This window comes from Thermochaetoides thermophila (genome assembly GCF_000221225.1).
Source record: "Thermochaetoides thermophila DSM 1495 unplaced genomic scaffold scf7180000011814, whole genome shotgun sequence".
Classification (NCBI taxonomy): Eukaryota; Fungi; Ascomycota; class Sordariomycetes; order Sordariales; family Chaetomiaceae; genus Thermochaetoides; species Thermochaetoides thermophila.
This window is the reverse complement of record NW_006383030.1, coordinates 246647-274381: the sequence shown is the minus strand read 5'-3', so window position 1 is coordinate 274381 and position 27735 is coordinate 246647. Positions and strand designations below refer to the sequence as shown.

Genomic DNA, 27735 nt, shown 5'->3' with positions numbered 1-27735 from the left:
CCACTATGGCGTGCGAACTCAGCGATGCCATGCAAAGGCTGCATTTCAACGAACAAGACCTGCCCTTCGACGCCATCGACGACATCCTCAACAAGGTTGTCGACCTCCCCCCGAGGGACACCGACCCCGATGAGTTGCGCGCCGAGCTAGAAGCCAAATACCTCCACCCTTCGACCTCGTTCTCCTCCGAATGGCTCGACAAGCTCCAGCAGCGCTGGGACATCCCGACCGACTACACCCTCCTCTTCCGCGTCGCCCCAACCCAGACTCGTACCGTCACTCGCTTCATTCGCCATGGCCTTGAGGGCCGCGTTACGGGGTACCGCAACGTCACTGTCCCCGCGTCTCATGCCACGGCTAAAAACAGCACGTCCATGTTGCGCAAGCCCGCCGGGCGCGCCGAGTTTGTGCGTGGTCATGCCGGCTTCTTCCCCTTCGCTCCGGGCGGCCTTGAGAGTATCGAGTCGACGGCTGCGCTGGAGGATCAGCTGCGCGCGTCGGGCAATGAGGAGATTGATACTCGGAAGAAGCTGGAGAAGGTGATCAAGTTGGGAGAGGGTGGTCTGCTTGAGGTTGCTCCAGGCCTGTCGCGGGGCATTGACTTTTCCAGGAGGAAGAAGCTTGCTGATGCTGAAAGCGAGAAGCAAGAGAGAGAGGTGGAAGAGGTACTGGACCAGGAGCCGGAAGCGGTTCCTGGCGCCGAGGATGAAGACGGGGAGAAGCCGACGGCCAATGGCGAAGAAGGCGAGCAGAACGAGGAGGAGCAGCAAGACGCTGAGGACATCGACTCAATCCTGCCCGTTGAATTCCCCGCGCTTGAGCCTCGCCATCCCCTGGCAGTTTCTAGTGCTAGAAAAGCTGGGCGCGAATGGGCACATATGGTCGACGTCAAGCGAGAAATTCCCAACTTCCGGGAGTTAGTGCCTGATATGGCCAGAGAATGGCCGTTCGAGTTAGATACTTTCCAGAAGGAGGCTATTTACCACCTGGAGAACGGCGATTCCGTCTTTGTTGCGGCACATACCTCGGCAGGCAAGACTGTCGTGGCCGAGTATGCCATCGCCTTGGCAGCGAAACATATGACCAAGGCCATCTATACCTCGCCTATTAAGGCACTTAGTAACCAGAAGTTCCGAGACTTCCGTCAAACATTCGACGAGGTCGGTATCCTCACGGGTGATGTCCAGATCAACCCTGAGGCTAGCTGTCTGATCATGACAACCGAGATTCTGCGGAGTATGCTCTACCGTGGAGCAGACCTTATCCGCGATGTCGAGTTCGTCATCTTTGACGAGGTTCACTACGTGAACGACTACGAACGTGGTGTAGTCTGGGAAGAAGTCATCATCATGCTGCCGGAGCACGTCTCCTTGATTCTGCTCTCGGCTACTGTCCCGAACACCTACGAGTTTGCCTCGTGGGTCGGCCGGACAAAGAAGAAGGACATCTACGTCATCTCCACACCGAAGCGTCCCGTCCCCCTGGAGCACTACCTCTGGGGTGGCAACAAGATCTTTAAGATCGTCGACTCGGAGAAGAAGTTCATCGAGAAGGGCTGGAAGGACGCGAATTCGGCCATCCAAGGCAAGGACAAGCAGAAGGCGATCGCGCAGCAATCTGCGCCCCCGGCTCGCGGCGGCGGCAACCAGAGAGGCGGCCGTGGCGGTGCCCAACGGGGCGGCAACCAGCAGCGGGGAGGAGGGAGAGGCGGCGGACAGCAGCGCGGCAGGGGCGGCCCTCCACGTGCTAGTCATGCTCCGGGACATCTTGGGCGGACTGGCAGGCCAGGTGGCTTTACCACAGCTAACCAGGATAAGACTCTCTGGGTCCACCTGGTGCACTATCTCAGGAAGGAGAACCTCCTGCCGGCGTGCATCTTCGTGTTTTCGAAGAAGCGCTGTGAAGAGAATGCTGATGCCTTGAGCAACCAAGACTTCTGCACTGCGCAGGAGAAGAGCTTGATTCATATGATTATTGAGCGGTCGATCGCCCGGTTGAAGCCCGAGGACCGCGTGCTCCCTCAGATCTTGAGGGTACGCGAGATGCTCCAACGTGGTATTGCTGTTCATCATGGCGGTCTGCTGCCGATTGTCAAGGAACTCGTCGAGATTCTGTTCGCTCAAACCCTGGTGAAGGTTCTCTTTGCTACGGAAACCTTCGCCATGGGTCTCAACCTCCCTACCAGGACCGTCGTCTTCTCCGGGTATCGAAAGCATGATGGTCACCAGTTCCGGAACCTCCTCCCTGGCGAGTACACTCAGATGGCTGGCCGCGCAGGCAGACGCGGTCTCGACAACGTCGGCTACGTCATCATTGTTCCTCCGGGCGGCGACGAGGCTCCTCCCGTCTCCGACTTACGGCAAATGATCCTCGGCGAGCCCAGCAAGCTCCGCTCACAGTTCCGGCTTACGTACAATATGATTCTGAATCTTCTTCGTGTCGAGGCGCTCAAGATCGAGGAAATGATTAAGCGCAGTTTCTCCGAGCACGCTACCCAGCAACTGCTACCCGAGCACGAGAAACAGGTCAAGTTGTCCGAAGCCGATCTGGCCAAGGTCAAGCGGGACCCATGCCAAATTTGCGATGTGCACATGGATGAATGCCATGATGCTGGAGAGGAGTGGAAGAAGCTCACTGAAGACCTCTACCGCGGGTTGCTGGTCAACCCGCTGGGCAGGAAGATGTTTTCGCCTGGCCGGTTGATCGTCTGGATGAAAGAAGGCGTGCGCACGCCAGGCATCCTCCTCGCCGAGGGTGCCAGCGTCAAGAGCAGCGCACAGAGCCCAACACTGCACGTTCTCGAGATTAGGACGAATCGCGAGCAACGCAACGACACCGATCTGCTGCCCTTTGTGCCGGCCTTCCGCAAGCACTTCACTCCGCTGCCCCAAAACAAGCGGCACATCTCGACCAAGACGCTACACGTGCCGATCAGCGACCTGGTATGCCTCACCAAGACGGTCACCAAAGGGGTGCTACCGGACATCTTCGGCGGCGACGGCTACCAGAAGGCTAAGGAACGGCTGCACAACATCTGCCGGACGTGGAACTCCGACATTTGGGACGAGATCGACCTGGGCCGCATCCGCAGCCTGCAGATCCATGAGATCCTCCAGAAACGGCGCGAGGCCGAGATCAAGGTGACTAAGTCGCCAGCCGCCACGGACTGTCGTCTCTTCCTGAAGCACTACGCGATGTGCCACGACCAGTGGGTCATCAAGACGCACATTGCCGAGCTGCGCAAGCAGCTCTCGGAGCAGAACCTGCAATTGCTTCCCGACTATGAGCAGCGCATCCAGGTACTCAAGGACCTGTCGTTCATCGACAACGAGACGCGCATCCAGCTCAAGGGCAAGGTTGCCTGCGAGATCCATTCCGGCGACGAGCTCGTGCTGACAGAACTGATTCTTGAAAACGTGCTGGCCGACTACGAGCCCGCTGAGATCGCGGCACTTCTGTCGGCATTCGTGTTCCAGGAGAAGACTGAGTCCGTACCAAGGCTGACAAGCAACCTGGAGCGTGGCATGAAGAAGATCATCGAGATATCGGAACGCGTCAACGCCGTGCAAGAGCTGCATCAAGTCATCCAGACGAGCGACGAAGGCAACGATTTCGTCAGCAAACCGCGCTTTGGGCTGATGGAGGTAGTCTACGAGTGGGCTCGCGGGATGAGCTTCAAGAACATAACAGACCTGACGGACGTGCTGGAGGGCACGATTGTGCGGACTATTACACGGCTGGATGAGACATGCCGTGAGGTGAAGAACGCGGCACGTATCATTGGCGATCCTGATCTCTATCAGAAAATGGCGGCTGCGCAGGAGATGATCAGGAGAGATATTACCGCCGTGGCGAGCTTGTACATGTGAGTATCGAGGAAGCTGAGGATTAGGTCAGGATATGGGATGGCTATTGCCTGGTAATCGGGATGGATCATGGCGCTTGTACGTTTGGTGGATTCGTCATTTAAAAGAAAAAAAAACCAGGGTTATGAGGAAGGCATAACTTTCATGGAGTGATAGAAATGGGACTTGTCACTCTGTACAAAGAGTACTTTGCGTAGACAGGGTGTATAGATAATGATGAATATTGAATCGATAAGTGACTACGTCTAACCAGAAGCATGCCAACAGAAAACATATACGTCGTGAAACTTGAACCCGATGTCTTCCATGCCGTCACCCGTACCCAAACCGTCAAACGCCATGCAGATAATCCTCCATCATCAGGACCCAGTGTGACCTCTCTGTGACCACATCAAGCAAACTCTCCTGTGGCTGCCCGTCGATCAACCGTCATCTTTGTAAATACAACTCCGGTCGTGGCGTGATTAGCATTTCAAAACTCCACGTAGCAAGCCCTTCAACTCCCATCAATAGCAACAATCCAACGTCTTAAGCTCACGCCCTAAGAGCCCTCAACCGCTGCTGCAGGGCATCCTCCACCTCCTGGCTCGGCTCCTCCTTCTGCATGCTCGCCGGATCGACCTTACTCGCGCTAGCCGCATTCAACTCGGCGCCCAACTGCAGCCCCGCGTCATCCGCCAACTTCCCCAACAACTCCTGCACTGCATCATCGCTGACCTGCACACTGGTACTCTGCGTCAACGCGTCTTGGTAGATCCCGCTGCTCATGGCGTACTCTTCGTTCTGCGCGCGGAACTGCTCCAACGTGAGAAGCGTGCGCTCCGGGTTGGCGGCCGCCTGTGCACGCGCCATGGTGCGGCTGGAGGCTTGCATCATGGCCGTCATGCGGTTCATCGCGTTGTTGGCTTGGATCTGGGCGAGGGACAGCTCGGCCATGTCGGCGGCTTGGTCCATTTGCGCGGCGATGGCTTGTTTGGCGAGAAGCATGCGGGCTTTCTGGGCGGCTTGCGCGGTTTCACCTTTTTTGAGGAGCTAGATGAGAAGACATAAGTTAGCTGGATGTTGGGGGAGACAGTGATATTCATTCGGGGAGAGCGTACATTTTGGATCTGCTTCTTCAGTTCATTATCCTGCTTCTGGGCCTTGAGGGCCTCGCGGCGGGCTTGTTTTGCGTTAAACTGGGGATAAGAAACACCGTTAGCTACTGTCATGCCACCACGGCCTTCGCGGTAAAACCAACCCTCGCCTGGAACTCAAGTTGGAGATCTTTCGCGAGTTGCCGGTTAGACATCATATCTGCTCAGCAACGGCTGATGACGGGATGGATCGGCAGCGAGAGCTTGGTGGCTGATTAGCAGACTGAGGAATCAGCGGGATGCCTATGAATCGACCGGCAGTAGTGGCCGTTATTCTTTTGAAATCGGGGTGTCGATGTATGAAATCGACAGGAAAAAAAAAACAACAGATGCGCTTTGGATGGAAAGAATCAAGGGTTCAAGTCAATGTTCACTGCTCATTGTCAAGTGAGGCACGGGCGGTCCAGGCACAAGGCAATGCGATCACTCAGGCGGATGGCGAATGGGGACATCAGGCTGATCCAGCTTCCCCTCCGCTGGTTGGCTAGCTGAGAGGGGTACTGTGGAGTCACAACACGGCCAAAAGCCGAGAAATCTTGTTAGGTGGGGCTGGTGAACGTGGTCTGTGGTCTGATGACGCAGTTTTGTGGCTGGTGCAGTGGGGCTCAACGATAGGATCAATAGGGCTGCTGTTTTGACAGGGCACAAGGTTGCGCCTACTGGCTGCGACTGGCTGTAACTGGTTGGTGCCCTCGGCCTTATCGAAGCTTTCTCTGCAGCAGCCAAAGTGGACCTGCAGTGGGCCTTGGAGCGCAAGCCACAGCCGGCAGGCACATGGATGACCCCAGTTCAGTTTAAAGAATCGAAAGAGCATTTTTTTCAAGTCACCTCCTCGTCCTTTCGCGCCTTTGGACCTTGACCGCAAGTTTTTCTTCCCGCCAATATCGAATTGCCAGAGTACGATACATTCCACGACACGAGAAGGCGTCAAGATGTCGGCCATGCGGAAACACAACGTCGCTACCTTCCCTCGCCCGCCCATCGTGGAGAGGGTGAACCGTCACATCGTCATCAAGTGGCACGGCCACCTATTAGTCGATTGCCCACCCGGAGAGGGTTTCTGGGTGTTGGAGACTCATCACGCTCCTGGTTGGTCTGTCCCTCCGCCTTCGGGCACTCCCAATCTTTCTCACTACGCCTTTGGATTCCTCTCACCCCGACGACAACGAAAATACATGCGCCATAGCATCGAACCCCCATCATCACGACTCGGCGGATCGCCATTGCCCGTGGGCGGTCCTCCATTAGTTTTATGGAGTGTTTCCGGGAACTCGGTTGGCTGACTGACTTTCCCTCCCTCTGCTGCAGTTTACTACGTCCCTCCTAGCAGGGTCAAGCTGCCTCTCTGCACAACTCCTCGCTCGACCTTCTCCGAGTTCTATGGCGCTGCCACGTACTATGCCATCATGAGCCCCATCTCGGCGGCCGAGACCATCAGCAACCGCATCTGGTCGTACAACGAGCCGCCCAAGGAGTACGAGGCCATCAAGGGCCTGCTTGCTTTCTTCGTCGGTCCCTGGGAATGTTATGTCGACAATGAGCGTGCTCAGCCGCCGCCGGGCGATTTCTATGGCGGCTGGGTCACCAGCGACATTGAGGGTCTGGTCAAGAGCCCCCACCAGTGGGGTACCGGCTGGGAGCCCGTCTTCTGAAGGAGACGGAAATATTTCATCAAAGGTGGCAAAAGAACCAAAAAGCTGCCCACGACTTCGTCTTTTCCGGAAGGTGATTCCAGGAGAGAGAGAAGCAAACTTTTTAAACACAAACCGCCTGGAGCTCTCCTTGAAGGAGAGTGTCAGAGCGGTCAGCATGTCCGGTGTCGAGGCGTTTGGGGGACGGATCTAAATGCCAAAACTCATGGGAATGGGTTGGGAGCGCGGTGTGATAGACGGAATCGGAGCATAAATAAAACTGAAATCTTCTTTCCGGTCTAGAGGGAACTGGTGCTGGGGAGAGTGAAAATGTACTAGGTGTATATGTGTATGAATTCCTGCCTTAATATTGCTGCTTTTTAACCGGCGCTTCGGCCACCAACAGTCTCAAACGTAACGCTAATGATGCCCAGAGCGAGGATGACCAGAGGTTAATATCACAAGACTGCCTGATGGATGGAGTCCAACGTGGAACGTGGATTCTGTGCCGCTTGACACTATTGTTACCCCAGACTTTCATGGCACGCGTATCCATCACGAAGCTTAGGATGCCGAGGGAGACGTAACCCTGCGGCTCCGTTCAAATCTGGAGTCGATGAACGGGACGGGAGGATCCTGATCCTCTCTCTTTTCTCCCAAGTCTCCATTCTCTCCATTTCTTCCAAGTCCTCCACAAGTGCCTTTCCCGACAAAGGGTTCCATATGCCTGTTCCGGTCAGGTTTACTCCACCGCTACCACAAAAAGACAAAAAGATGGGATTGGATGGGATTTGTGGGAAGACGAGAGCGAGGGTTTGCCTCCACTGCCGAGGCGCCATGAGAGTGGCGAGGGAGGACAGGCCGGACGACAAGACACAAAACTCGACACACGCACTCGCGTAGAGAGAGTTGGCACTCGGGCCCTTTTCCACGCAACCCAGTGGGGAGGTGAGGGCGGTCGGAGAGGGCGCCAGGACGGTGAGTATTGCTTGGTCAGCAAAGCATGGACACGAGCCCCACTTGGGAGATACGATTTGGCCGCCTGATTAGTCCGCAATGTGATGCAAAGTATCGGCAGTTCACTCTGTGGTTGTGGTGGTTTCGTTTTGGTGGAGGAAAGCTTTCTTGAAGAACAACAAGAGGGTGTCTTCGGTTCGCCCGGGGGGGGGAGAATGAGTTGTTGGTTTTTTTTTTTTTTGTTTGTGTGTGTGTGTGTATGTGTGTATGTTGTGTGTTGTCCAAGCCTCTGTGAGGAGAGGGGAGCGGTCAAATGCGGCCCGCAAGAGCGACAGACAGACGGAGGCCGACACGGCTGCGCCGCACAACGCACGTGCCTCTCTGCCTAGAAAATGCCCAGAGATGTCCAGACAGAAAACGCCCAAAGAGGTGTTTCACCTTTCGGATGGCTGGCCGATTGCCCCGCTGGCGTGGCCTGGTGTCTGCTTGGCGCCGGGCCCTCCCATCCACCTTCCGGATTCCAAGCATCTCTGACAAAGGGTCAAAGAGCATCAGTGATAGAACGACCATTGAGACGAGAGAATGAGAGACAACGTTACTGCAGTCCCCCACGTTTTTGATGATGTTTGACTGATCAAACGGATCTTGTCTTGCGTGTCTTGCAGCGCGGATGAGATCTCAGCTCGAGAGAGGCAATGCGCTGTGTTCACCGCCTGGAAGCGCATAACAGACGTGTCACCACAGGAAGCGAGCGCTTAGTCAACACTCAGGCACGGTTCCCGAATGGTTGAGTCCTTCGGGAAGACCCAAGAATTGTCACGAGCCGACCATCAGCACTTCGGCACTTCGAGTTCACCTCCTTGCCATCAACATCAGCGAAAAAATAAAAGACAAATCATCAAGGGGGAATCACGGCAATGTTCACCTTGACAATTGCACCCGCCTGGCCCGTCGTCCTCCCGAATCTGGGGTAAAAATCGACCAAGCTCAATTCAGAAGCCTTCTCGAACTTTCGCCCCTGGCGACTTGCGAGCCAAGAATGCGGTCGGGACTTGTTGATGCACTTCGGAAGTGTCCTCCGCCTATTGTCAAAAATTCGGCTGTGCCGTCTTGGAACCGGGGAAATTCAGGCTGATTCGAAGCGAACCAGACATCAGTGATTCTGCGGTGCCAACCCCAGATTTCCAAGGTTCTCGCTACCATCATCGTACAAGCTTCTGCGCTAGATTGCTCCTCGGCAGAGAAGACGCGCGCCGTTGGTATCTTTGCAGGGATGAGTAGCTCATTCAACCAGCCATCGTCGCATACCGGACATATATGTACGGCCATTCATGGTAGATGATGATGTGAGCCGGTCATATCGAGCGACAGCCTTCTGTACTGGCACATATATTGGCGCAGAGCTGGCAGTTCACGTATGAGAGGGATAATGGAGCAGGCAACTCCATCCTAATCAAGCTGTCGTTGCTCCGTAAGTAAATATATCATAGATGAGTATCATTTTGGGCATGCGGCCGAAGAGAGCTCAGACCACACGTTTCGGCTCAGTGACACAAAGATGCTTTAAGTCAATGCTTTGCGTTGTTTACTGTCCGATTGACTGCGCCGCAATCGCACTTCGCAATCCCGTTGGTAATGAGATCTTCCGAAACACAGTGGATCGCAGTCGATCGATAGTGGAAGGTCAGATAGTGGACAGTGGAGGAGATAGGAGGGATCAGCAAAGGGGACCCAACTCTCGCGTCTCCATCTGGATGATGTTATCGCAGGAATCAGGGGCTACTGGAGTCTTTGTAGGGATAGGTATGCCTTTGTGTAAACTGTAAGGGAGGACCAGATAATTGCTCGATCGAGGGCTAAACCAGCGACACCCTCCCCCCGTCTCCCCGTCTGCTGTGCCTCAACATCAAGACGAGCTTACAAAAAAAAAAAAATACAATAAGGCCAATAGGGTTGTCAAGCCGTGTTAGCTCGGACGATCCAGCGAGCGGCTCGACTCAAACAACACCTGCGGCTGGCATCTCTTTTGCTGCAGCCTGCTGCAGTGCGTGTGCGTGTGCGTGTGCGTGTGTCAGCAATTTGGGTGTGGGTGAGACCGTGAGAGTAAACGAATGTCGGCTTTGGCTGCATCTGCGCCCCTCCGCCTCCCCCAAACCCAATGTAAACTCGGGGCTCCAACCTCGTGCAGTTCAACCTCGCAGCATCGACTGCTGCAGCACAACAATCTGCATCGGCTTGTCGTCCGTTTGATCCAGATCAGCTCCTCGATTCAGCAGCTCCGTGGCCACTGGTGATCCAGGGGGGTCCGGTGGGTCTCTGGGCTTTCATCGGCGACACTCGAGTTCGCTCCGTGTTTTCAGACTTTCCTTGTTCGGACTCGGGGGCTGCACCTTCCTGGTACGACACAGGCGGCCAATCAGCGCACGCCAAGAAATCTATGGGTCCAGGGGCGAGGCCTGTGCTGCCTCAGGCTGATCCCCTGAAGCCAGCGTGTCCTGAAGTTAAAAGAAGGCAGGCCCTCCCTCTGTCAGACAGCAGGAGCGTTTGGTTGAGCAAGAAGACAAACTGTCCTTTTCGTCTGCACACTGCAGTGACTGCACAGCCAAGGCCAAGCAGGAACAGTCAGCAGCAGGTCCAGTTGCCTTCGCCTGGTTGGGCTCCTGCGAGTCATGCTGAAGCACTGAGAATTTTGTCATCCGCCATGCGGACCCTCAGCTTCTAAGCAGCTTTGCTGTTCTTTTGCTTTCTGCCTTGCCCTGACGCATTGATTGATAACAAGGATTGAGGATCTGCGAAGACCTCGATTCGCATCTCAGCAACTATCAATCAATCAATCGGTCAAATCCCCCGTCAGTCAGCAACTCAACAACAGCACGTCACGTCGAGCCTGTGTCACGTCTGCATCCCCCGCGGCGACGACGAGGACGACATTCACATCATCTACACTTCCACACTCACTCACTCACTCCCACATCCACACATAATTCACACACACAACTACGATGTCATCACAAGAACAAACACCACTCGGCCAAATCACCATGGATCCGACTCCCACCATGGATCCCTCTTGGGCGCCTGCGCCTGCGGACTCTCAGATCAAGTTCGAGGACTCTCCCGCCGAGTCCGTTCTCTCAACACCGGATGAGATGTACCCATCTCTGTTTGGCACCAGCGCCGCGACTCCAGCCCCCGCTGCCCCGGCGCCGGCTCCAGTCAACCCTCTCGAGATGCTGCCAAAACCGCTGATCGACGACCCGGATGACGGGCTCGCCGTACTCGCCGGCTTGACAGCACTCACTCAGGCGACGCTGGCTCAGCCCCTGATCAACCCCACACCGCCCCCAGTGTCCAAGCCTGATGAGAACAAGCCCGTTAAGAAGAGGAAATCATGGGGCCAGGTGCTTCCCGTCCCCAAGACCAACCTCCCTCCCAGGAAACGCGCCAAGACTGAGGACGAGAAGGAGCAGCGCCGGGTCGAGCGTGTCCTGCGCAACCGTCGCGCTGCTCAGTCGTCGCGCGAGAGGAAACGCATGGAGGTTGAGATGCTCGAGAGGAGGAACAAGGATCTTGAGGCGGCGCTCAGGCAAGCTCACCAGATCAACCTGGCCATCCTGGAGGAGATCCAGAAGATGCGCAAGAACGGCGGCCTTAAGTCTTCCGGGAGCAGGACGGCGTTCGATGCCCTCCGTAAGACAAGCCTCAACTTCTCCAATGAAATCTTCAGCGCTCTGGGTGCCAATCCTGCCATCCCTGGGGCCAGCTCTCTGGAGCAGCTCCTGAAGACCTTCCCTAACCCCACAAACAACACCGTGAACCCGGCTTCTCTCTCCCCATCGCTCAGCCCTATCCCTGAGACGTCCGAAGAGCACAAGGAGCCTGCGGTTGCGGCTGCGGCTACGGCTGCGACGACCACGCCGGCGACAACAGCCCCCACAACGGCTGCTGCCACGCCGGCGCCAGCGCCGAGCCCAGCGCCGCTCACGACAACTCCCGCGCCAGTCACCGCAACGACCTCTGTGGTGCCCGCGGCTGCTGCGACCGTGGCGGCCCCGGCCAAGGCTGCCGTCTCCCCCGACTCGACACAACATCCTGCAGCGATGTTGTGTGACGACCTGCAGTGTCAGTTGGCGGAGGCGCCGGCTTCGGCCTGGCTCAAGCTCTCTCAGCAGTCGCTGGCCCCAGTGCTGGCCCTTCTACTCCCGCTCCAGCTCCTGCTGGCCTGCACATCGACGCTTCTTTCGGTGTGCCAGAGGCCCTTGATGCAGATCGCTATGTCCTTGAAAGCGGGCTTCTCTCTTCCCCCAACTCGACCGATTTTGAATACGATCATCTGGCTGGTGACGACACCTCATCGTTCCCGTTCCCTACAACCAACTTCGACTTCGACTTCAACGACTTCATCACTACCGACGGCGAGCAGCAACCTGTCGCCCCCAGTGGCGAGCAGCAGCAGCAGCTCCCCCAGCAGCACCTCCGCGGCCGTTCCGTCGCAGACTCGTCGTCCCTCCTCAACCTTGAGACTCCGAACCCTTCGGAAGATCCTTACCTGCAGCCCCATCCTGGCGCGTCCCTTGATGGATGCGACGATGGAGGTATTGCGGTTGGTGTCCTCTGAGGGCGTCTCGGCTGGCCAGGTTTCCGGAGGCGACGACGCGTCAGCGCCGGCTGCGGTTGGCGGGGATCCGCAGCGGGATATGCTGTTGAAGCGTCGTGAGGCGATCGGCTGGCTCCCTGGAGCCGCGCTGCCGTCGAAGGAGGCCCTACTTACTCTCTTGTGGGTCCTGAAAGTCGAAATGCGGAGGTTGCAGATTCTCGACCAAATTACAGCCTCCTCGAAGAAACCTGGAATGTCGGGTGTCTCTCAGAGCCAATTACATGCTACAACAACGGCACCAACTACGATGATTAATAATACTATCAACAACGGCAAGACGCCGAGATATGTCTTGAAAGTGATACCTAAGAGACTGCGTGAGGAAGATGGGAACCGCGTCTCGGGGGTCAGCTCTTCGGCTGGCGCGAAGAGACGACGCTTGCAATGATCTGTTATCTCTTCTTATGCTCTTTATGAGTCTGACAGTTTATTATCTTGGGCTGGCAGGAATTTCGATTCAGTTATGTAGTTCATTACATGCATGGACCGGAGCACGGGACGGGTTGGGCTAGCGTTGCGTTAGGTTACAATAAATAAATAAATGAATAAGGGCTGTTAGATTTTTTTATATATAAAAAAATCTTTTGGCTCCAATCTATGTTCGTGATGCTCTCTGTTTGGTTGTTTTGAACTTTCTTTGTTGCCCTTGACAAATGCTTCCCCTGAGAGTATATACCTTTCACTAAGCATCCAAGTCCCCTCTGGACACCCTAACCCTTCTGAAGCCTTCCTCATACTTATCGCTCCTAAGTGCCTAACCCCTCCATGAACCTTAGAGCCATCTCTGTCCTATCACTATCAAACCCCGCGTAATATGTCAAAAACCTCAGTGCCTTCTCTCCAAGCTCCCTCGCTTTTTTTTTCATCCTTCATACGCTTGTACGCCTTTCCCATGATGAGGTATAAATCCCCTATCTGAGCGTCCATCCCTTCTCTTGAGGCGAGCGCCTCGATTTCGCTGATCATCATGGGGATGGTTTCCTTGGGAGGGGGGTTCGGGCTTGATAAGAGGGAGAGAAGTGATTCGATGCGATTCCGGTTACGGTCAGACTGAGATAGTTCAGATGGGGAGGAGCAGAGAGGGCAGGTGCAGGAGATGCGCCAATGGTGGTGGAGGATTTCGTGGCGGATGTCGGAGGGAATATTTAAGGGGGTGTCTACTTGGGAGTTAGCTGCTGTTGAGGAACGAAAAAAAAAAAAAAGTAAGGGGGAAGCGGAAGGGGAGGAGACTGACAGCTTAACGTAAGCTCTTCGTCAGGGTAGATGTCGCGGTAAGCGATTACTTCCATCAAGAGGGTGCTCGGGGAGTAGCGGATAAAGCAACTTGATCATGATCAGCTCAAACTTCAAACTCTTATTGGAGGGGACTTACTTGGGCTTGCACGCATGGTTGATCCGCTGCTTCTTGATCAGCAAAATTTCCTCTCACACACACCCCAAACTCATTCCCCTGGAGAACAAAAATAAGAGTTCGTACCGCGATCCCGGGGTAAAGCCCGTCATGCTCAACACCTGCAACACTGACATCAAACGCATTCGTCATCATCACATCCTCCAACACATCTCCCTTGCCCTGTTTAGCCAAGGCCCATACAGTGTCCTTCATTTCTTTCGGGATCACCTCAGCTGTTTTGTTCAACATCATTTTAATTGCCCCTTTGATGTCGAGTCCCTGCCAACCTAGAACATCCTCTCCGGGGTTAGAGATCTGCAAGACGAGAGGCGTCTCTCTCATTACGGCTTCCCCTTTCTTGATAGTCTGCACTGCGATGACGCCCTGCCCTTTACCTCGGACTTTCTTGACCACATACGGTCTTGGCTTAGGGAGATCATTGAACTCCTGGCCTCGGAGTTTACTGAGCCATGGGATATCCGGGTCATGAATGACGGATTGGGAGGTCGAGAAAGCGATCGATGGCGATGTGATCAAGACCAAGGGCGAGCCGGACCACGTCGAGGGACTGTGGAAGATGCAGAGGGGTTCGGGCTTGTTCTTAGTCTTTTGGAAGCGGTTAGGGGGGTGAAGGCAGAGGGGTGCTGAGGACCATGGAGCGAAGTCGGTTGAGAGGGGATGACTGGAGGGTTTATCCGGGGAAACAGTTAGGGGACCGGCTGGGTTGTTGGAGCACAGTGTCAACTGTGAGAGTTTCTGTCCCTGAGTGGTGAAGAACAGGAGGGAGAAGAGAGAAACATAGAGAGAGAGCATGGTAAAATGCCAACGTTTAGATCATTACTCTCTCTCTCTCTCTCTCTCTCTCTCTCTCTCTCTCTCTTGCGACTAAAGCCTCTGATCTAAAAGAGCAAGCTGATGACTTTTCAAGCTTATTCCGAGCGATTGACGTGTCGCAGCATGATCGCTGCGGCTAATCTCTGCCGCCAGGGGCCCTGCCGTCTGTCAGGGATTTGCTCAGCACCGTCGTGATAGGTTGAGCAGGCGTTCGGCATTGATGAGCCGGCGACATCAGCCTGAAGTCACTGAACCTAGAAACCTTGGGCCTGACGCGGCTGCAATGCCGAGTCTCACTGGCAAAATTCTGCTTTATCTTCATAGTCCACTTCGCGATGGTGAGGGGCACCTTCTTCACTGCTTCGTGTCATTGGAGACCTCGGTGATAAAAGCCCCGATGTCAGATCATTGCACCATGAACGATACTCTTTGTTCTCTGTCATATTGTGCTAAAGCCAATGCCAAATTCAGTATCACGAATCCTTTGGAGCTGTCAAGACATGACTCTAAGGACGGTTTTTCACCCTCCCTTCTCGCTTTCTATGCTTTTTTTGATGGGTAATGCCCCTCTTGAACTGTTCGGCTCTGATTCAAGTCTCAGAACCCTCACCTTGGGATGAAAGTCAGTCCCCTTGGTCCATGTTCCACAGTTCCCATGTCTCAACCAACCAGGAACCAACCTTCATTATAATGATTTTTCTCAGACCTGTTTTTTTTTTTTTTTTTCAACAAAGATCGCCAGAATTGGGGTTTGTTTGCGCAGTGACCTACTCTCTGAGCAGTTCATCTGTACCATCCTTCAGGTTGTAGGTTTAACTCCCACCACAACTCCCACCGTATTCCTGGGCTTAGGGTTTCAGTACTCCCTATTACTAAGCGCTTCTGTTATTTGGCATGATAACAACCTCGAGCGGATGATTCCACCCACCTACAAGGTAGTACGGTGCCCTTATGCGTCTCTGTTCTCCCAGGGGTCGAGAGAAACTCACTCTTAGGTATTTTTTGCGTGTGTATATCGAATCAAACCTTTCTTTAAGCTTCGGTTCTCGACTTGCTAACCTAATCTATGGAGCTTTAACTGTCCCGGACATTCTACCGTTGAGAGACATCCTTACCGCGTCACACATATCTGATAAGTGAGGGTTAACGGTCGCTCAGCTACGTTACCGACACATATCACTTCTCTTGATCATAAGGGTCCTTGTCGATGCGAACCCAAACCGCTCCGGATGAGATATATGTACATGTGAAGATGAAACTATGCACACGAACCAAGAAACGAACCGACCTAACTCCTTAATATTCCAACTTGCTACTAACTCACCACACCGTCGGAACAGGCTGCTTAAGATACTGCTTCAGCGGCGTCGTCCCGTTAAAGTCCCTCGCCACAGCCTGCACAAACGCCTGCGCAACAAGATCCGCGCCCTCATGGTTTGTATGTGTATGATCCTGTGGAAACAGCGAGTTCGTCTTTTGGTTACCCAGCCGGCGATACATATTGATGCAAGCCCAGAAGTGATCAACGAAGCTGGCACCTGTCCTCTGCGCCGCCAGCCCAGCATACCCGACAAACCTTGGCGGGCTCTGGCTGAAAACACCGCCCTCCCATGGATTATTAGGCGTCTGGCTGCTAATAATGACGCGGGCGCCCTTATTCAAGAAGCTGCGCGCTGCGTTCTCGATGTACTTGTTGAAGGTGTAGACAAGTTCTCCAGTCTTGCCGGAGCGGCAGACCTCATCGCCAGTGCCACCGCAGGCGCTGCGGCCGTTGTCGTTGGCTGAGTTGGGTGAGCCGCCGTCGTTGTGGCCGAACTCGATGATGACGATGTCGTCGCGCTGGATGAGACGCTCGATCTCGGCGAAGCGGCCTTCGTTGGTGTAGCTACGGGCTGAGCGGCCGGAGATGGCTTTGTTCACGACGGGAAGGTTGATATACTTGGGAAGGTACTCGCCCCAGCCTGAGAGATGTTAGTCGTATGTTCATGCCAGGAGGGGGGCTTTTGTTTCAATACTCACCCATATGTGCACCGCTGGTCCTGGCCATGGTGCTGTCACCGGCCAGGTAGACCGTCGGAGTGGCCCGACGGGCAACCTCAACCGGCGTAGCCTGGACACTGATGGTCGCGAGGCCGGCAGTAAGGAGCGTTGACCATGAGAGCTGCATTCTTCTATGTCTGATGGTATTGATCCCTGATCCCTCTAACCCTCGGTTTAGATTGGGGTGTCTATTGATGAGTGGCGGCAACTAACGCTACACTTACTACGGGAGATACACAAGCTTATAACTTCCTCCCCTTTTCCATCTATGAATCTGTAACTTCCAGATCCGTAACCATAATTCATAGCTTAAGTGATGTCCTCATCAGGACCGCCATCCATCAAATCACGGGGCTGCGGGTAAACATGAAGCGAAAGCTCCACGGCCGGTCCCGGCTACACGGCGCTTGACTCTCCGGGACTGTGCCATTACTCCGCCGGCAGCAGTGTACTGGGCACACAATTGCATAGCATTGGCGGAAAAATGTACCGACGCTCCTTTATTATACACTTTACTTTGCCGTGGTGGCGTACCATAATCCGGGGCCGAGTGTTACGCTCCGTAGTCAAGGACTATATTAAATGCCGGGTTGGGAAAGTCGAGAAGGTAGGCTTGTTCCGAACGAGACAGCGAAAAAAAAAAAATTCGCGGAGAATTTATGAGGTATGAAGTATACCTATATACTATGGAACATGTTTTATGGTATGCATTCTTTGCGGTGAGGTTGTAGATGAGATAGATCTAGTCCATGACGCAAGCCACTGGCGATGAGGCTCAACATCCTTGTGAAAATCACCAAACGGAAAAGATCTTCCAGAAGTCTAGACGTGATCTGATAGCGTAAACTTTCCGAACGGCTTCTTCACGATTGAAACGGCTTCACCTTCTCACCAGTGTTTCGGACACCTTCTTTATAGCGATGGGGAAGATTCGGGTCAAGGTGAAACACGGTCGGCCAAGAACTCGGAAGATTTTCTTGAAGAGATACCTGAACTCCCAACATGAGAGGCATCGATGCTACTCCGCGTGGCCTAATGGAACACCCGGGTCATACTAAGTCTTTCTACGTAGGGCATTTTGACTTCATGGTCGTCCTATGCTTGCATGCAAAGCACAGTTCCAGCGGTGTTCAACTCCCCCAGCCGACTACCACCTACTACTACCATGTTTCCATTGAAAACTCGATCGTAACTCAGCCACCGAGGTTGAGCATCCCCGATGCTTTTCACCTTGGCATGATCACTTGGATACCTGCTTCCCCGCCCAGAGGCAACACACATCGGGGGCGGAATGGCCCATTACGGAGATCTACTGTCGCACCCCCGAGACTAAGAACTTCTTTAAGAAAACAAGACACAGACACCAAGTCAGCTTCATACGCACTAGCATCTCATATATCTATCATTGTTTTTCCAGCCCTGGAAGAACGCAAGACTCTTTCTCATATGCCCATTTGTCTATAATGACCATCAGCGCAAAGGAAAGCAGCTCACCATCCAAGGCTCATGAACGACGCGTGAGGATTCCCTGTAGAACCTTAATTACCTTTCCTCTTCACAAAGAACCATTCCGTTTCCCTCATAAATCCATTACAAGCCTTCGTTCCTTCGCTCATACCGAAAAAAAAACAAGAGAAAGAAAAAAAAAGATGAAGAGATAATGCCTTTCTTAGCTCCATGAACTCACGACCAACTTTCATCCCTCTGGATTCCCTCCTCCTTACTAGTTAATTTAGTCAGTCGTGACCTGTTTTTCGCAACCAATCCTCCCCAACAACTCCTTCCGATCACTATGACCGGGGATGCTGACGGCCGTAGTGGACGCGACAACGCCGGTCCTCTTTTTCGCACCCGTCCTGCGCTCCCAATTCTTGAGGTCGATCTCCTCGACGCCAACTTCCTCCTCGAGCGGCTGAGCCTCCTCATAGACAAACTCCTCCTCCTCCTCCTCGTCCTCGTTCCCCTCCTCCTCTTCACCGCCCTCATCATCACTGCGCGAGTCCTCAGCACCGTCACCGCGCAAGACCTTGATCGCGACGCGGATAATGAGCGAGAACCACATGATGGTCAGGGCCTGGAGGATAAGGAGCAACGAGAGGAAGGACCATTTGACGGTCTTGTTGTAGCAGACCAAGGCATCGGAGTCCCAGAGCGGGTCCAACAGGTAGAAGATGCCCTTGTTGGCGGGCGGCTCGAGCGGGCCGACCAGTGCGTGGGCAGGGCCCTTGAAGCAACCTGTGGGCATGATCTTGGGGGTGTGTGCCCACACTGAGTAGCACACCATCACGTACAGGATGTGGCGCGCGATGAGCCACGAGACCATGAAGATGCCGAACATCACGTCGCAGAGCTTGTTGTAGCCGAGGTACTTGAGGCACTTGGCTGCCTGCGATAAGGTCAGCAGCCTGTCTCGAAAACCAGTGAGGGTGTTTGGGGGACATACCGGCAAGAAAATGTCAACCACATCCATGAGCACCAGGATGAGGTTGCCCACACGGGTGTGGCCATAGCGGTACGAGGCATAGATAAGAGTGCTCGTGACGATGTGATGGGTAAACATCTGCCAGTGATCCTTCCGGCGCTCCTCAATGTTGATAACAATGAGCTGCTGCAGCCAGAAGGCAAGCTGGGCAAGCATGTAGCGCTTCATAATACCGTCGAGCTCGCGGTCCGGCCAACCAGTCCACAGCTCGCGTAGATTGAGGTAAGCTGGCGAGTGACGGTAGATGTACTGGGGTAGAGTTAGTGAGACTGCGCCGCCTGCGCGAGAGCTCAATCGATCTTGAGAAGACATACCACTCCCAGCGGCCAGAAGACGCCATAGTAGATCATGAGCCAGGCCTGCTCGCTGAACCTGGTGACCGCCTTCTTCTTGGAGATGCCCTGCGACCTCGCGAAGGGCGCCAGAACGTAATCCATAGTGGCGGCGCGCAAAAGAGTAAAGAGGATAATGCAGAAGAGTATGGGATAGCCATCGTCAACGCCTATACCATACTTCCCAGTGTGAGGATTGTAGTAGGAGAGGTTGAAGTACTTGTCGGTGTGTTCGCGGACGCGCCCTGAGCCATGGACAAGGAACAGGACGGCGAGGAGGTTAAAGGAGAAGTCTGTAAGTACCCGGAGTTAGCATTTCTTCTCAACCTAGAGCGTCAGCTAGGATCCAATTCCATCCCACATACTGATCTGATTGTCGACCAGCCATTTGGCCATCCTCTTCATCAGGCCTTCATTTTTCCTCTTGGCCCGGCGAACCAAGACTACATTACCGCTGTCAGGCTTGTAAATGGGGCCCTTCACTGCCGGGGCCTTCTTGCTAGTCGCAGCGCTGCCATGGTTGGAGGCTTTGCTAGAAGAGGGAGACGCGGTCATCTCCGGCGTCTCCGTTAACTGGCTCGGCGCCAATTGATTGAACTTGACTTAAGACTTGTTGCGATTCGGCCGGATGCCGATGGGAAGCGGACAGATTAACGTCGTCTCGGGTTGGCAGACGGGCGCAAGAGCCGACTCGCGCTCACACCGGCTTGGGGATCAGTTTGAGGTAGGAGACTTTCGGCTTCAGCGTTCGACGGATGCGGGGTGCCCAAGACGAACTTCACGAAGGATAGGAAAAGAGGGATCACAGCAGCAGCGCTGGGTAGGAATGTAAGGGAAAGGAGGATATGTTGACTGCTGAGACCCTGGAGGAGGAGAAAGTGGCCAACACGGAGGAAGTTGGCTTGGTTGCCGGGGGTTGACAAGGTCTTGGGAAGTGGACAACGGCGACGGGATATGGGGACGGGAGCCGCGGAGGAAAACGAACGACTTGGCGAGCGGGTTGACAGGCTCACAAGGAGTCAAGACGGCGGCCAGACCCCGAGCAATGGGCTTCAGGCTTGGGTTGTGGCAGCGTGGCTTGCTCCACCCTGTTGGCACCTGGTGCTGCAATGCTGGGTGCACAGTTTGTGCTCGCCAGAGGAAAAAAAAAAAAAAAACAAGTAACTCTCTTAAGGGCCAAGAAGAGCAAAACTGCGAAACGTTGAGTTGGAGACGTACCCTCTTGGCCCCACTGCGCCCGCTGCCCACCGCCCGCTGTACTGCGAGCGCCGAGCCTACGAAAGATCGAGGAGCACAAAGGCGGTGGGCTCCGTCGCACTGCAGCTTCCTGGCTCTCCCTGCCTTCCCCATTGGGGTGCCTGCCAGTCATTGGGCGGGGAGAAGAGGGGTCAGATTTGCAGCGAGGATTGGTACATGTTCTCAATGCCCAGCAGGACACAGACCGTCTTCTCACCAGGGGCATTGCGGAAAAAGCTGGGAAGCATGTTGGACCTCGTCCCAACTTCACCTCAAGGGTCCCGCATTCAGGTGTCGTCTGAACTTTTGGACACAGCTCTCTTACATTCTTCTTTTCTTCCATTGTTAAACCGAGAGATGGACAAACAGCTTGACAATGGCCTTGTGACCCTCTACGAAACATGCATGACGGAACAATCGCCAACCTGGGGCAGTGCGACCAACTTATGGCATGCGGATGCAAGACCCCCCCCCTCCTCTTTTGAATCCTCTCCCCTGTCCTAATGCGGGGACCCTCAAGGTTCAAGTTGTGAAGCGTAGGCCCAAGTTTTGCACAAGCTGATGGAGTCCCCCAACATAGTGAATTATGAGCTTGTTTTTGGCTCTAGGAACGGTTTGTTGCTCACCGACATGAGATTGGATGAAAGGCTGGTCTATGGATGCGTCCCAGGTGGCATTCCCTCTGCTTTCGTGACGGTGCTGAGAGTTCGTGAAACTTTTTTTTTTTTTTTTTTTGCCCAAGAATCAACTGCAGGAAGGACTATGGGACTGTTGGACCTCTTCTGACCAACAGCCAACCCTAACCCGTATCTAAGCTTATCAATTCAAAGCTTAGATATCAACCAGCCCATCATCGGGATTCGCTTGCCTCGTCGCGACACATACCATCTCTCAAATAACCGCCTGACGTCGCGGACTCCGCGGACCCCATTGGGAACACACCGCATCAAAAATGAACCAGATCCGCGCCATACAGGCGCTAAACAAGCGCGAGATCGAGCAGGGCATCCCGCCCGAGGCTTCGTGGCACGCCGACTACCGCGACACGGCCTTCATCTACTTTGGCGGTTTACCTTATGAACTCTCTGAAGGCGACATCATCACCATCTTCAGCCAGTTCGGCGAGCCGGTGTTTCTCAAGCTCGCGCGCGACAAGGAGACGGGAAAGTCGAAGGGGTTTGGGTGGCTGAAATATGAGGACCAGCGCAGTACCGACCTGGCTGTGGATAACCTGAGTGGCGCTGAGATTGGTGGGCGCTTGATTCGCGTCGACCATGCGCGATATAAGCTGCGGGATGATGAGGACCCAGCTGAGTACGATGTTAGCTGGGAGGCTATGGTGCGACGCGAACGCCGCGAGAAAGGGCTGCCAAGCGAGTCGGAAGAGTCGTCTGAAGATGAAGAAGAGGAGGAGCGCCGGCGACGACCGTTGCTCAAGGAAGAGCGGGAGCTGCAGATGTTGATCGAGAATCACGACGATGACGACCCGATGAAGCAGTTTTTGATAGAGGAAAAGAAGAAGGAGGTCGAAGAGGCACTGCGCAGGGAAGCGAAAAAAGCAGAGAAGAGCAGCCGGAGGCGCCGTCACAGGTCGCAGTCACGGTCCAAGTCCAAATCCCGATCTCGGTCGAGGGATAGACATCACCGGTCCCATCGGTCAAGGCGAGACGATCACGACGACGGCGAGCGCCATCGGGAAAAAGATAAATACCGGGACAGGGAAGACCGCGATTCTGATAGGAAACGCCGGTCAAGAGACGATACTCCGGTCGAGGAAGACAAAGACCGGAAACGCCGCAGAGACACTCCAGACGACCGCCGTGACCGCGATGACCGTCGGGACAGGGATCGATCGAGGGATAGGGCTAGGGATAGGGACGGTGACCGCAGGGAGGACTACCGCCGCCAGGATGATGGCCGTGATCGCGATCGTGACAAACGGCGGCGGCACGCTGATTCTCCCGAACGCAGTGAGCGGCGGCATCGTGATCTAGAAGATCGCACTCGTCGCCCTAAGGACAGGAGCCGCAGTAGGTCGCCACGGCGCAGAGACTGAAGTTGACAGAAGGGAAGAAAACTATGGCCCTTAATGGTCTTGCTGTCTACCAGAATGTGTGGTGCATCCTGAAGATACCCATATACATATCAGGAAGAGTGAATCAAATAGATCCAGAGGCTAATGTAATCTAGCTATTACGAAGACAGCTTTCCCAGACGAACCTCGCGGTGGTTATATCTTGAGCGCCAACCCATAACTGAATGAACACATATGAGGTCGACCAACCCAACCCGAAACGCCGGAATCCTAGACCAGCAAACTCCGATCCCAACGCACAACTAAGTAAAACACCTGCCAAACGTAACAGGAAACATAAAAGGCATTATGGACTCAGGGAGTTCCCAAATACCGCTTCCAGCCCTGCCTCAAAAGCCCTCTCCTCCCATCTGGCCCCTCCACCACAACAAACTTCTCCCACCTCGGATCGGCTCCAGCCCCAACAACCAACAATACATCATCTGTCAACCACCCAATAATTCCCTTCGGCGGTCTCGATGTTCCTAACGTAGTGCTCTCAGACATTGGCAGCCCGCCCAACATCCGCGACGATGTCGATGACCCCTCGCTGCTTGCTCCATCATCCGACGCAAAAGGAGCTGAGGCAAATGAGTACACGTCCTTGAACACACGCGGCATCATGGGTAGCTTGGCCAAGAAGCCCCATTTCCCGCGATTACTGCCATTAGTCGTGCTTATAGCAGTCTCTGGGGCACCATTTGCGGCCGAGGGGATGCCGGGGACACCGGCTAGGGCAGTCGGTTGCTGAGTGGGACGGCTGGGACGGTTTGGATTGGGCACATCGAAAATGTGCAGAGTGGACTTGTCGGAGGTACAGGCGAGCATGGTAGCAGAGGGATTGAAGGCAAGGGAGAAGATGGTTGCTGGGTCGATGCCGCGGCGGAGTTCGGCCAGCCGGGCACAGTTACTTGTGGCCCAGACGCGGATGAGAGTTCCCTTGGTAGTTGTTAGTCTTGGGGAGGATAGCGGTTTCAGGGGGTGCACAGGGGGATATACCATTTCACTCGCAGTGGCCAGTAGCTCCCCGTCAGAACTCAGCGCCAGCGCTCTGATGGCTGAGGAGTGGGCGGGTATGATGCTGACATTGCCTGATGAGAGCTCGACCAGCTGCACATGACCCGTCGTTCGGCCAGGAAAGGCAAGACGCCTGGGAGACAGGCAGCATAACCCCCAGGGGTTGTTGGCCGTCTCGTACGCCGTCAAGAGGGAGGGCGGTTTGGCAAATCTGTAGACTCGCACGCTGTTCTGCAGCACCACGACGACGCGTTCCTTAGACAACTGAACCCCGCGGACTGGCGTGAGCGCACTGATTTCTAGGGCTACCTTGTTCCTAGAGTCATCCCAAAGGACCAGCTGGACAACTAAAGTTAGGAGCAAAGTTCTCGTAATGAAGGGTATGATGGTGAGTAAACTTGCCTTGTTCGAAGCGAACTTGGGCTGTCTTCCTCCACCAACAAGGCCGACAAAGTTGGCCTTACCCATCATCTGCACAAGACCTATGCCGGCATTGAAGTCTGAGATGGTTAACGCGAGCCACTCAACAACAAAAGCTAGTCGGTCTTACCCCGAGTCATTCGGAGTGAAGCGTTATCTGAGTGGAAGACTGTGAGGGCACTAAGTCAGCAGACGCTCAACACACACTCGGCCGACTGGTTCAGGCTGTGTGACGAGATACTTACTGCAGAAGCCCGTGTTGAGGCCCACGGCAAAGCAGCTGCAGTCATCGTTAAACGAGATAGAGAGCACCACAGTCTGGCTGGGCCCCTCGAGAGGGGTTCGGGTATTCATGGTGTTGACCTTCCTGTTAACGTCCCAGAAAAGGCGAATTTGATAATTGAAGGCTGTTGAGTTGTGGAGACTCTCCCAGCCTGGAGCTAGGCTCCAGCCAGAGACTGTGATGATATGACTGTTGGCAAGGTGTAGAGTGTTCGCTGGACGGAACGGGACGCTACGAAATCATCATGGATGACAGATGAGATCGCCCGCGGCGTCAAAGGTAAAAAGCTCAAGCTCAGTTTTGAGTTTGAAGGTGGCAGCAGTTGCCTCTGTTCAACAAATTTGTCTTTGTGATGGGAAAGTTGAGGCAAGATGACCTGAGGCAGGAGAATAATGATAAGCCGCCGAGTCACAGAAGCAAACTTGGTGACTCAGTCGCTACGATGGATAACTGAATTCACTGGAAACAAAACCCCCCGAAACACAAAGAAATCAATGCGCCCCGAAATTGCCGAGTCGACACAACAAAGGAAAGACAGGATGCAATGTGCTGTCACAAAACCGGCTGCTGTCAATGGAGATGGTGATGAACCGATGGACATCCCATCCATGCCAGGCGTTCGTCGGAGGCTTCTGTTGGCTGGAGTGCCACGGGTTGCTGGGGAGCCGGAACGGCAAGTGATCAAAAGTGCACAAGCCACATCCCGGCTGCTTGCCGATGGCTGGACGGTTCTGCAGCTGTCGACAGCTGGTACCACTCGTCCTCGGCGTCGTTTGGACGGCTCGTGCTGGTTGGTCCGGGGATGTGGGGTGCGTCTTTCCATAAGCGGACTGGGGTTGCTGGGCGCTCCTGGAAACGAGCGACCCCTGAATTGTGGGCGCAGCTGGTCACTGCTCCTTCGATCTGGGCAATCGAACAAGCTCCTCAGGTGCCCCCTTTCCGCAAGCCTGGGGTGTGCTGTGGTCGGGTGTTTTGGGGGTCGTCGTGATCCTGCCCTTTGTACGCTTGAGCAACGGTGGCTCTTGATTTCCTTCTGTTCTCCTCAGGACGACGACTTTCCGACCACAGCAGCAATTTCCAGAGCTCAGAGTCGACTCGCTGCTCGTTTGCCGTCAGGAGAGTGCCAATTGTTGAATTAACGTTGGTTTATTTGCTGATCTCCCAAAAAGTAAAGAGAGGTCGGCGCTAGTTTTACCCGTGCCCAGACCAACCACAGCGACGCGACAGGACTCCACTGCAATATCATGTCTGCTCCAGCCGTACGTCTGCCCTTCCTTGTCTTCCCCAACTTCGTGATACCTGCCATCCCGACCACGTCGCCCTCACACACACGCATCATTGCGCTCCTCGCACCCGCGTCCCGCCTCGTTGCACACCGCTCGAGTCAATCGCATCTCCGTAATCTTTTTGGGGAGTTCAAGTCAATCGCCGTCCGGCACTAATCAGCCAAAATGTTCACCCAGCAGAAGATGTTCCGCCGGAAGAAGAATGTCAAGAAGGGCATCCAGTTCTGCCTGATGGTGTGCGGCGCCTCGGGCACTGGTGAGTCGCGCCCGTCCTGCCTCGCACATCGACGCCTGCCGTGTCAACACGTCCATGGCGGTCGTCGACATCTCGACCTTTGTGCTAACCACCGCCCCGTCACGCCAGGCCGGACCACCTTCGTCAACACCCTCTGCGGCCAGACCGTGCTCCCTCACAAGGAGTGTGACGACCCGAATACCGCCCATCTCGAGGAAGGCGTCAAGATCAAGCCTGTTACTGTCGGTACGCATCACCCAGGGCCAAATGTGACCTTTGCATCGTCGCCGCAGATACCTAATTGCACGTCGCCCAGATTTAGAGCTTGAGGAAGAGGGCACTCGCATCTCTCTGACCGTCGTCGATACCCCTGGCTTCGGTGACAACATCGACAATGAGGCCTGGTAAACCCACCCCCATTGATCCCGCATCGATTTTACACTCTAGCATGCAGCTAACAGCTCTCCTGCAGCTTCGCAGAGATCGTCGGCTATCTGGAGAGGCAATACGATGATATCCTTGCTGAGGAGTCGCGTATCAAGCGTAATCCTCGCTTCAGAGACAATCGTGTGCACGCTCTGCTCTACTTCATCACTCCCACCGGCCATGGGTAAGTTGACCCTCTCTTCGCCTTTTTGACGTGCCGACAAGACACTGACACGTCCCAGCCTCCGTGAGCTCGACATTGAGCTGATGAAGCGCCTTGCTCCTCGTGTCAATGTCATCCCTGTTATTGGGCGGGCTGACTCTCTCACACCCGCTGAGCTTGCCGAGTCCAAGAAGCTGATCATGGAGGATATCGAGCACTATCGGATCCCCATCTACAACTTCCCCTATGACATCGAGGAGGACGACGAGGACACCGTCGAGGAGAACGCCGAGCTGCGGGGTCTGATGCCCTTCGCCATTGTGGGCTCTGAGGAGTTCGTCGAGATTGGTGGTCGCAAGGTCCGTGCTCGCCAGTACCCGTGGGGTATTGTCGAGGTTGAAAACCCTCGCCACTCTGACTTCCTCGCCATCCGCTCTGCTCTTCTGCACAGCCATCTGGCCGATCTGAAGGAGATCACTCACGACTTCCTCTACGAAAACTACCGTACCGAAAAACTTAGCAAGAGTGTCGAGGGTGGTGCTGGAGTGTATGTTCCTGTCTACATTCTAGTTTTCTTACTCGCATCCGCTGACATGTTTCCAGTGACGCGTCAATGAATCCTGAAGATCTTGCCACCCAGTCCGTCCGCCTCAAAGAGGAGCAGCTCCGCCGCGAGGAGGAGAAGCTTCGTGAGATCGAGTCTAAGGTCCAGCGTGAGATTAACGAGAAGCGCCAGGAGCTTTTGGCTCGTGAGTCTCAGCTGCGTGAGATCGAGGCGCGGATGCAGCGTGAAGCCGCTGCGGCGGCGGCGGCGGCAGCCCAGGCCCAGGCGGCTGCTGCGGCAGCGGCTGCCCAGCAGCAAGCCCAGGCGAGCCAAGCTAACGGCGCCGAGTAAAGAGCGACGTTGTCTCGCCTTTGATCACAGACGTTTCTCTTTCGCCGCAGCGATACCAAGTCGGTCGGAGAGCGATTTCGACCCTTTTTATGCGGCCCCTTTGCTCGACGCGATATTTCTGTGCAGGCGTTGGTTCTTTTGTTGTGTTTAGATACAATATTCCCCCACTGCTTTGTTTGTTACCCCCTTTCGCTTACCGGCAAGATTCTTGGTTCCGGAAAAATTTGTGTCGGTGAAGGATGATGGGAGGATCGAGGACGGTTAGAGATCGGCTTCGATGGGTGGTGGCTAGACAATACGGTCATGAGCTGGGACATAACGATGGAGTCGTGGATTTTGGTTTAAAGAGGGATGGTTGACTTGAGTTCTCGA

General features: G+C 54.7%; 9 protein-coding genes across 9 annotated transcripts; 5 read left to right on the top strand and 4 right to left on the bottom strand.

Annotated features, from left to right (window-relative positions):
• Positions 1-5: 5 nt before the first annotated feature.
• On the top strand, positions 6-3869 carry CTHT_0011080 (RNA helicase (ski2)-like protein; the record flags this gene model as incomplete). The annotated part of the gene is made up of 1 exon (XM_006691565.1): positions 6-3869. The coding sequence occupies one exon, from the start codon at positions 6-8 to the stop codon at positions 3867-3869; it is 3864 nt and encodes a 1287-aa protein (XP_006691628.1).
• Positions 3870-4400: 531 nt separating this feature from the next.
• CTHT_0011070 (uncharacterized protein) lies at positions 4401-5160 on the bottom strand (the record flags this gene model as incomplete). Its single annotated transcript, XM_006691564.1, has 3 exons — positions 4401-4898; positions 4967-5044; positions 5107-5160. 3 exons carry the CDS (start codon positions 5158-5160, stop codon positions 4401-4403), a joined length of 630 nt encoding a protein of 209 aa, XP_006691627.1.
• Positions 5161-5934: 774 nt separating this feature from the next.
• Positions 5935-6654, top strand: CTHT_0011060 (uncharacterized protein; the record flags this gene model as incomplete). The annotated part of the gene is made up of 2 exons (XM_006691563.1): positions 5935-6091; positions 6311-6654. The coding sequence occupies 2 exons, from the start codon at positions 5935-5937 to the stop codon at positions 6652-6654; spliced, it is 501 nt and encodes a 166-aa protein (XP_006691626.1).
• A 3938-nt stretch (positions 6655-10592) lies between these two features.
• On the top strand, positions 10593-12635 carry CTHT_0011050 (putative sequence-specific DNA binding protein; the record flags this gene model as incomplete). Its single annotated transcript, XM_006691562.1, has 1 exon — positions 10593-12635. The coding sequence occupies one exon, from the start codon at positions 10593-10595 to the stop codon at positions 12633-12635; it is 2043 nt and encodes a 680-aa protein (XP_006691625.1).
• Positions 12636-15794: 3159 nt separating this feature from the next.
• Positions 15795-16641, bottom strand: CTHT_0011040 (rhamnogalacturonan acetylesterase-like protein; the record flags this gene model as incomplete). Its single annotated transcript, XM_006691561.1, has 2 exons — positions 15795-16435; positions 16494-16641. 2 exons carry the CDS (start codon positions 16639-16641, stop codon positions 15795-15797), a joined length of 789 nt encoding a protein of 262 aa, XP_006691624.1.
• A 1605-nt stretch (positions 16642-18246) lies between these two features.
• On the bottom strand, positions 18247-19883 carry CTHT_0011030 (putative longevity-assurance protein; the record flags this gene model as incomplete). The annotated part of the gene is made up of 4 exons (XM_006691560.1): positions 18247-18900; positions 18958-19245; positions 19311-19621; positions 19694-19883. The coding sequence occupies 4 exons, from the start codon at positions 19881-19883 to the stop codon at positions 18247-18249; spliced, it is 1443 nt and encodes a 480-aa protein (XP_006691623.1).
• A 1633-nt stretch (positions 19884-21516) lies between these two features.
• Positions 21517-22620, top strand: CTHT_0011020 (uncharacterized protein; the record flags this gene model as incomplete). Its single annotated transcript, XM_006691559.1, has 1 exon — positions 21517-22620. One exon carries the CDS (start codon positions 21517-21519, stop codon positions 22618-22620), a length of 1104 nt encoding a protein of 367 aa, XP_006691622.1.
• Positions 22621-22953: 333 nt separating this feature from the next.
• CTHT_0011010 (uncharacterized protein) lies at positions 22954-24429 on the bottom strand (the record flags this gene model as incomplete). Its single annotated transcript, XM_006691558.1, has 3 exons — positions 22954-24155; positions 24206-24232; positions 24321-24429. The coding sequence occupies 3 exons, from the start codon at positions 24427-24429 to the stop codon at positions 22954-22956; spliced, it is 1338 nt and encodes a 445-aa protein (XP_006691621.1).
• A 1380-nt stretch (positions 24430-25809) lies between these two features.
• Positions 25810-27363, top strand: CTHT_0011000 (uncharacterized protein; the record flags this gene model as incomplete). The annotated part of the gene is made up of 6 exons (XM_006691557.1): positions 25810-25900; positions 26009-26125; positions 26196-26283; positions 26352-26489; positions 26548-27015; positions 27072-27363. 6 exons carry the CDS (start codon positions 25810-25812, stop codon positions 27361-27363), a joined length of 1194 nt encoding a protein of 397 aa, XP_006691620.1.
• Between the last annotated feature and the right edge of the window lie 372 nt (positions 27364-27735).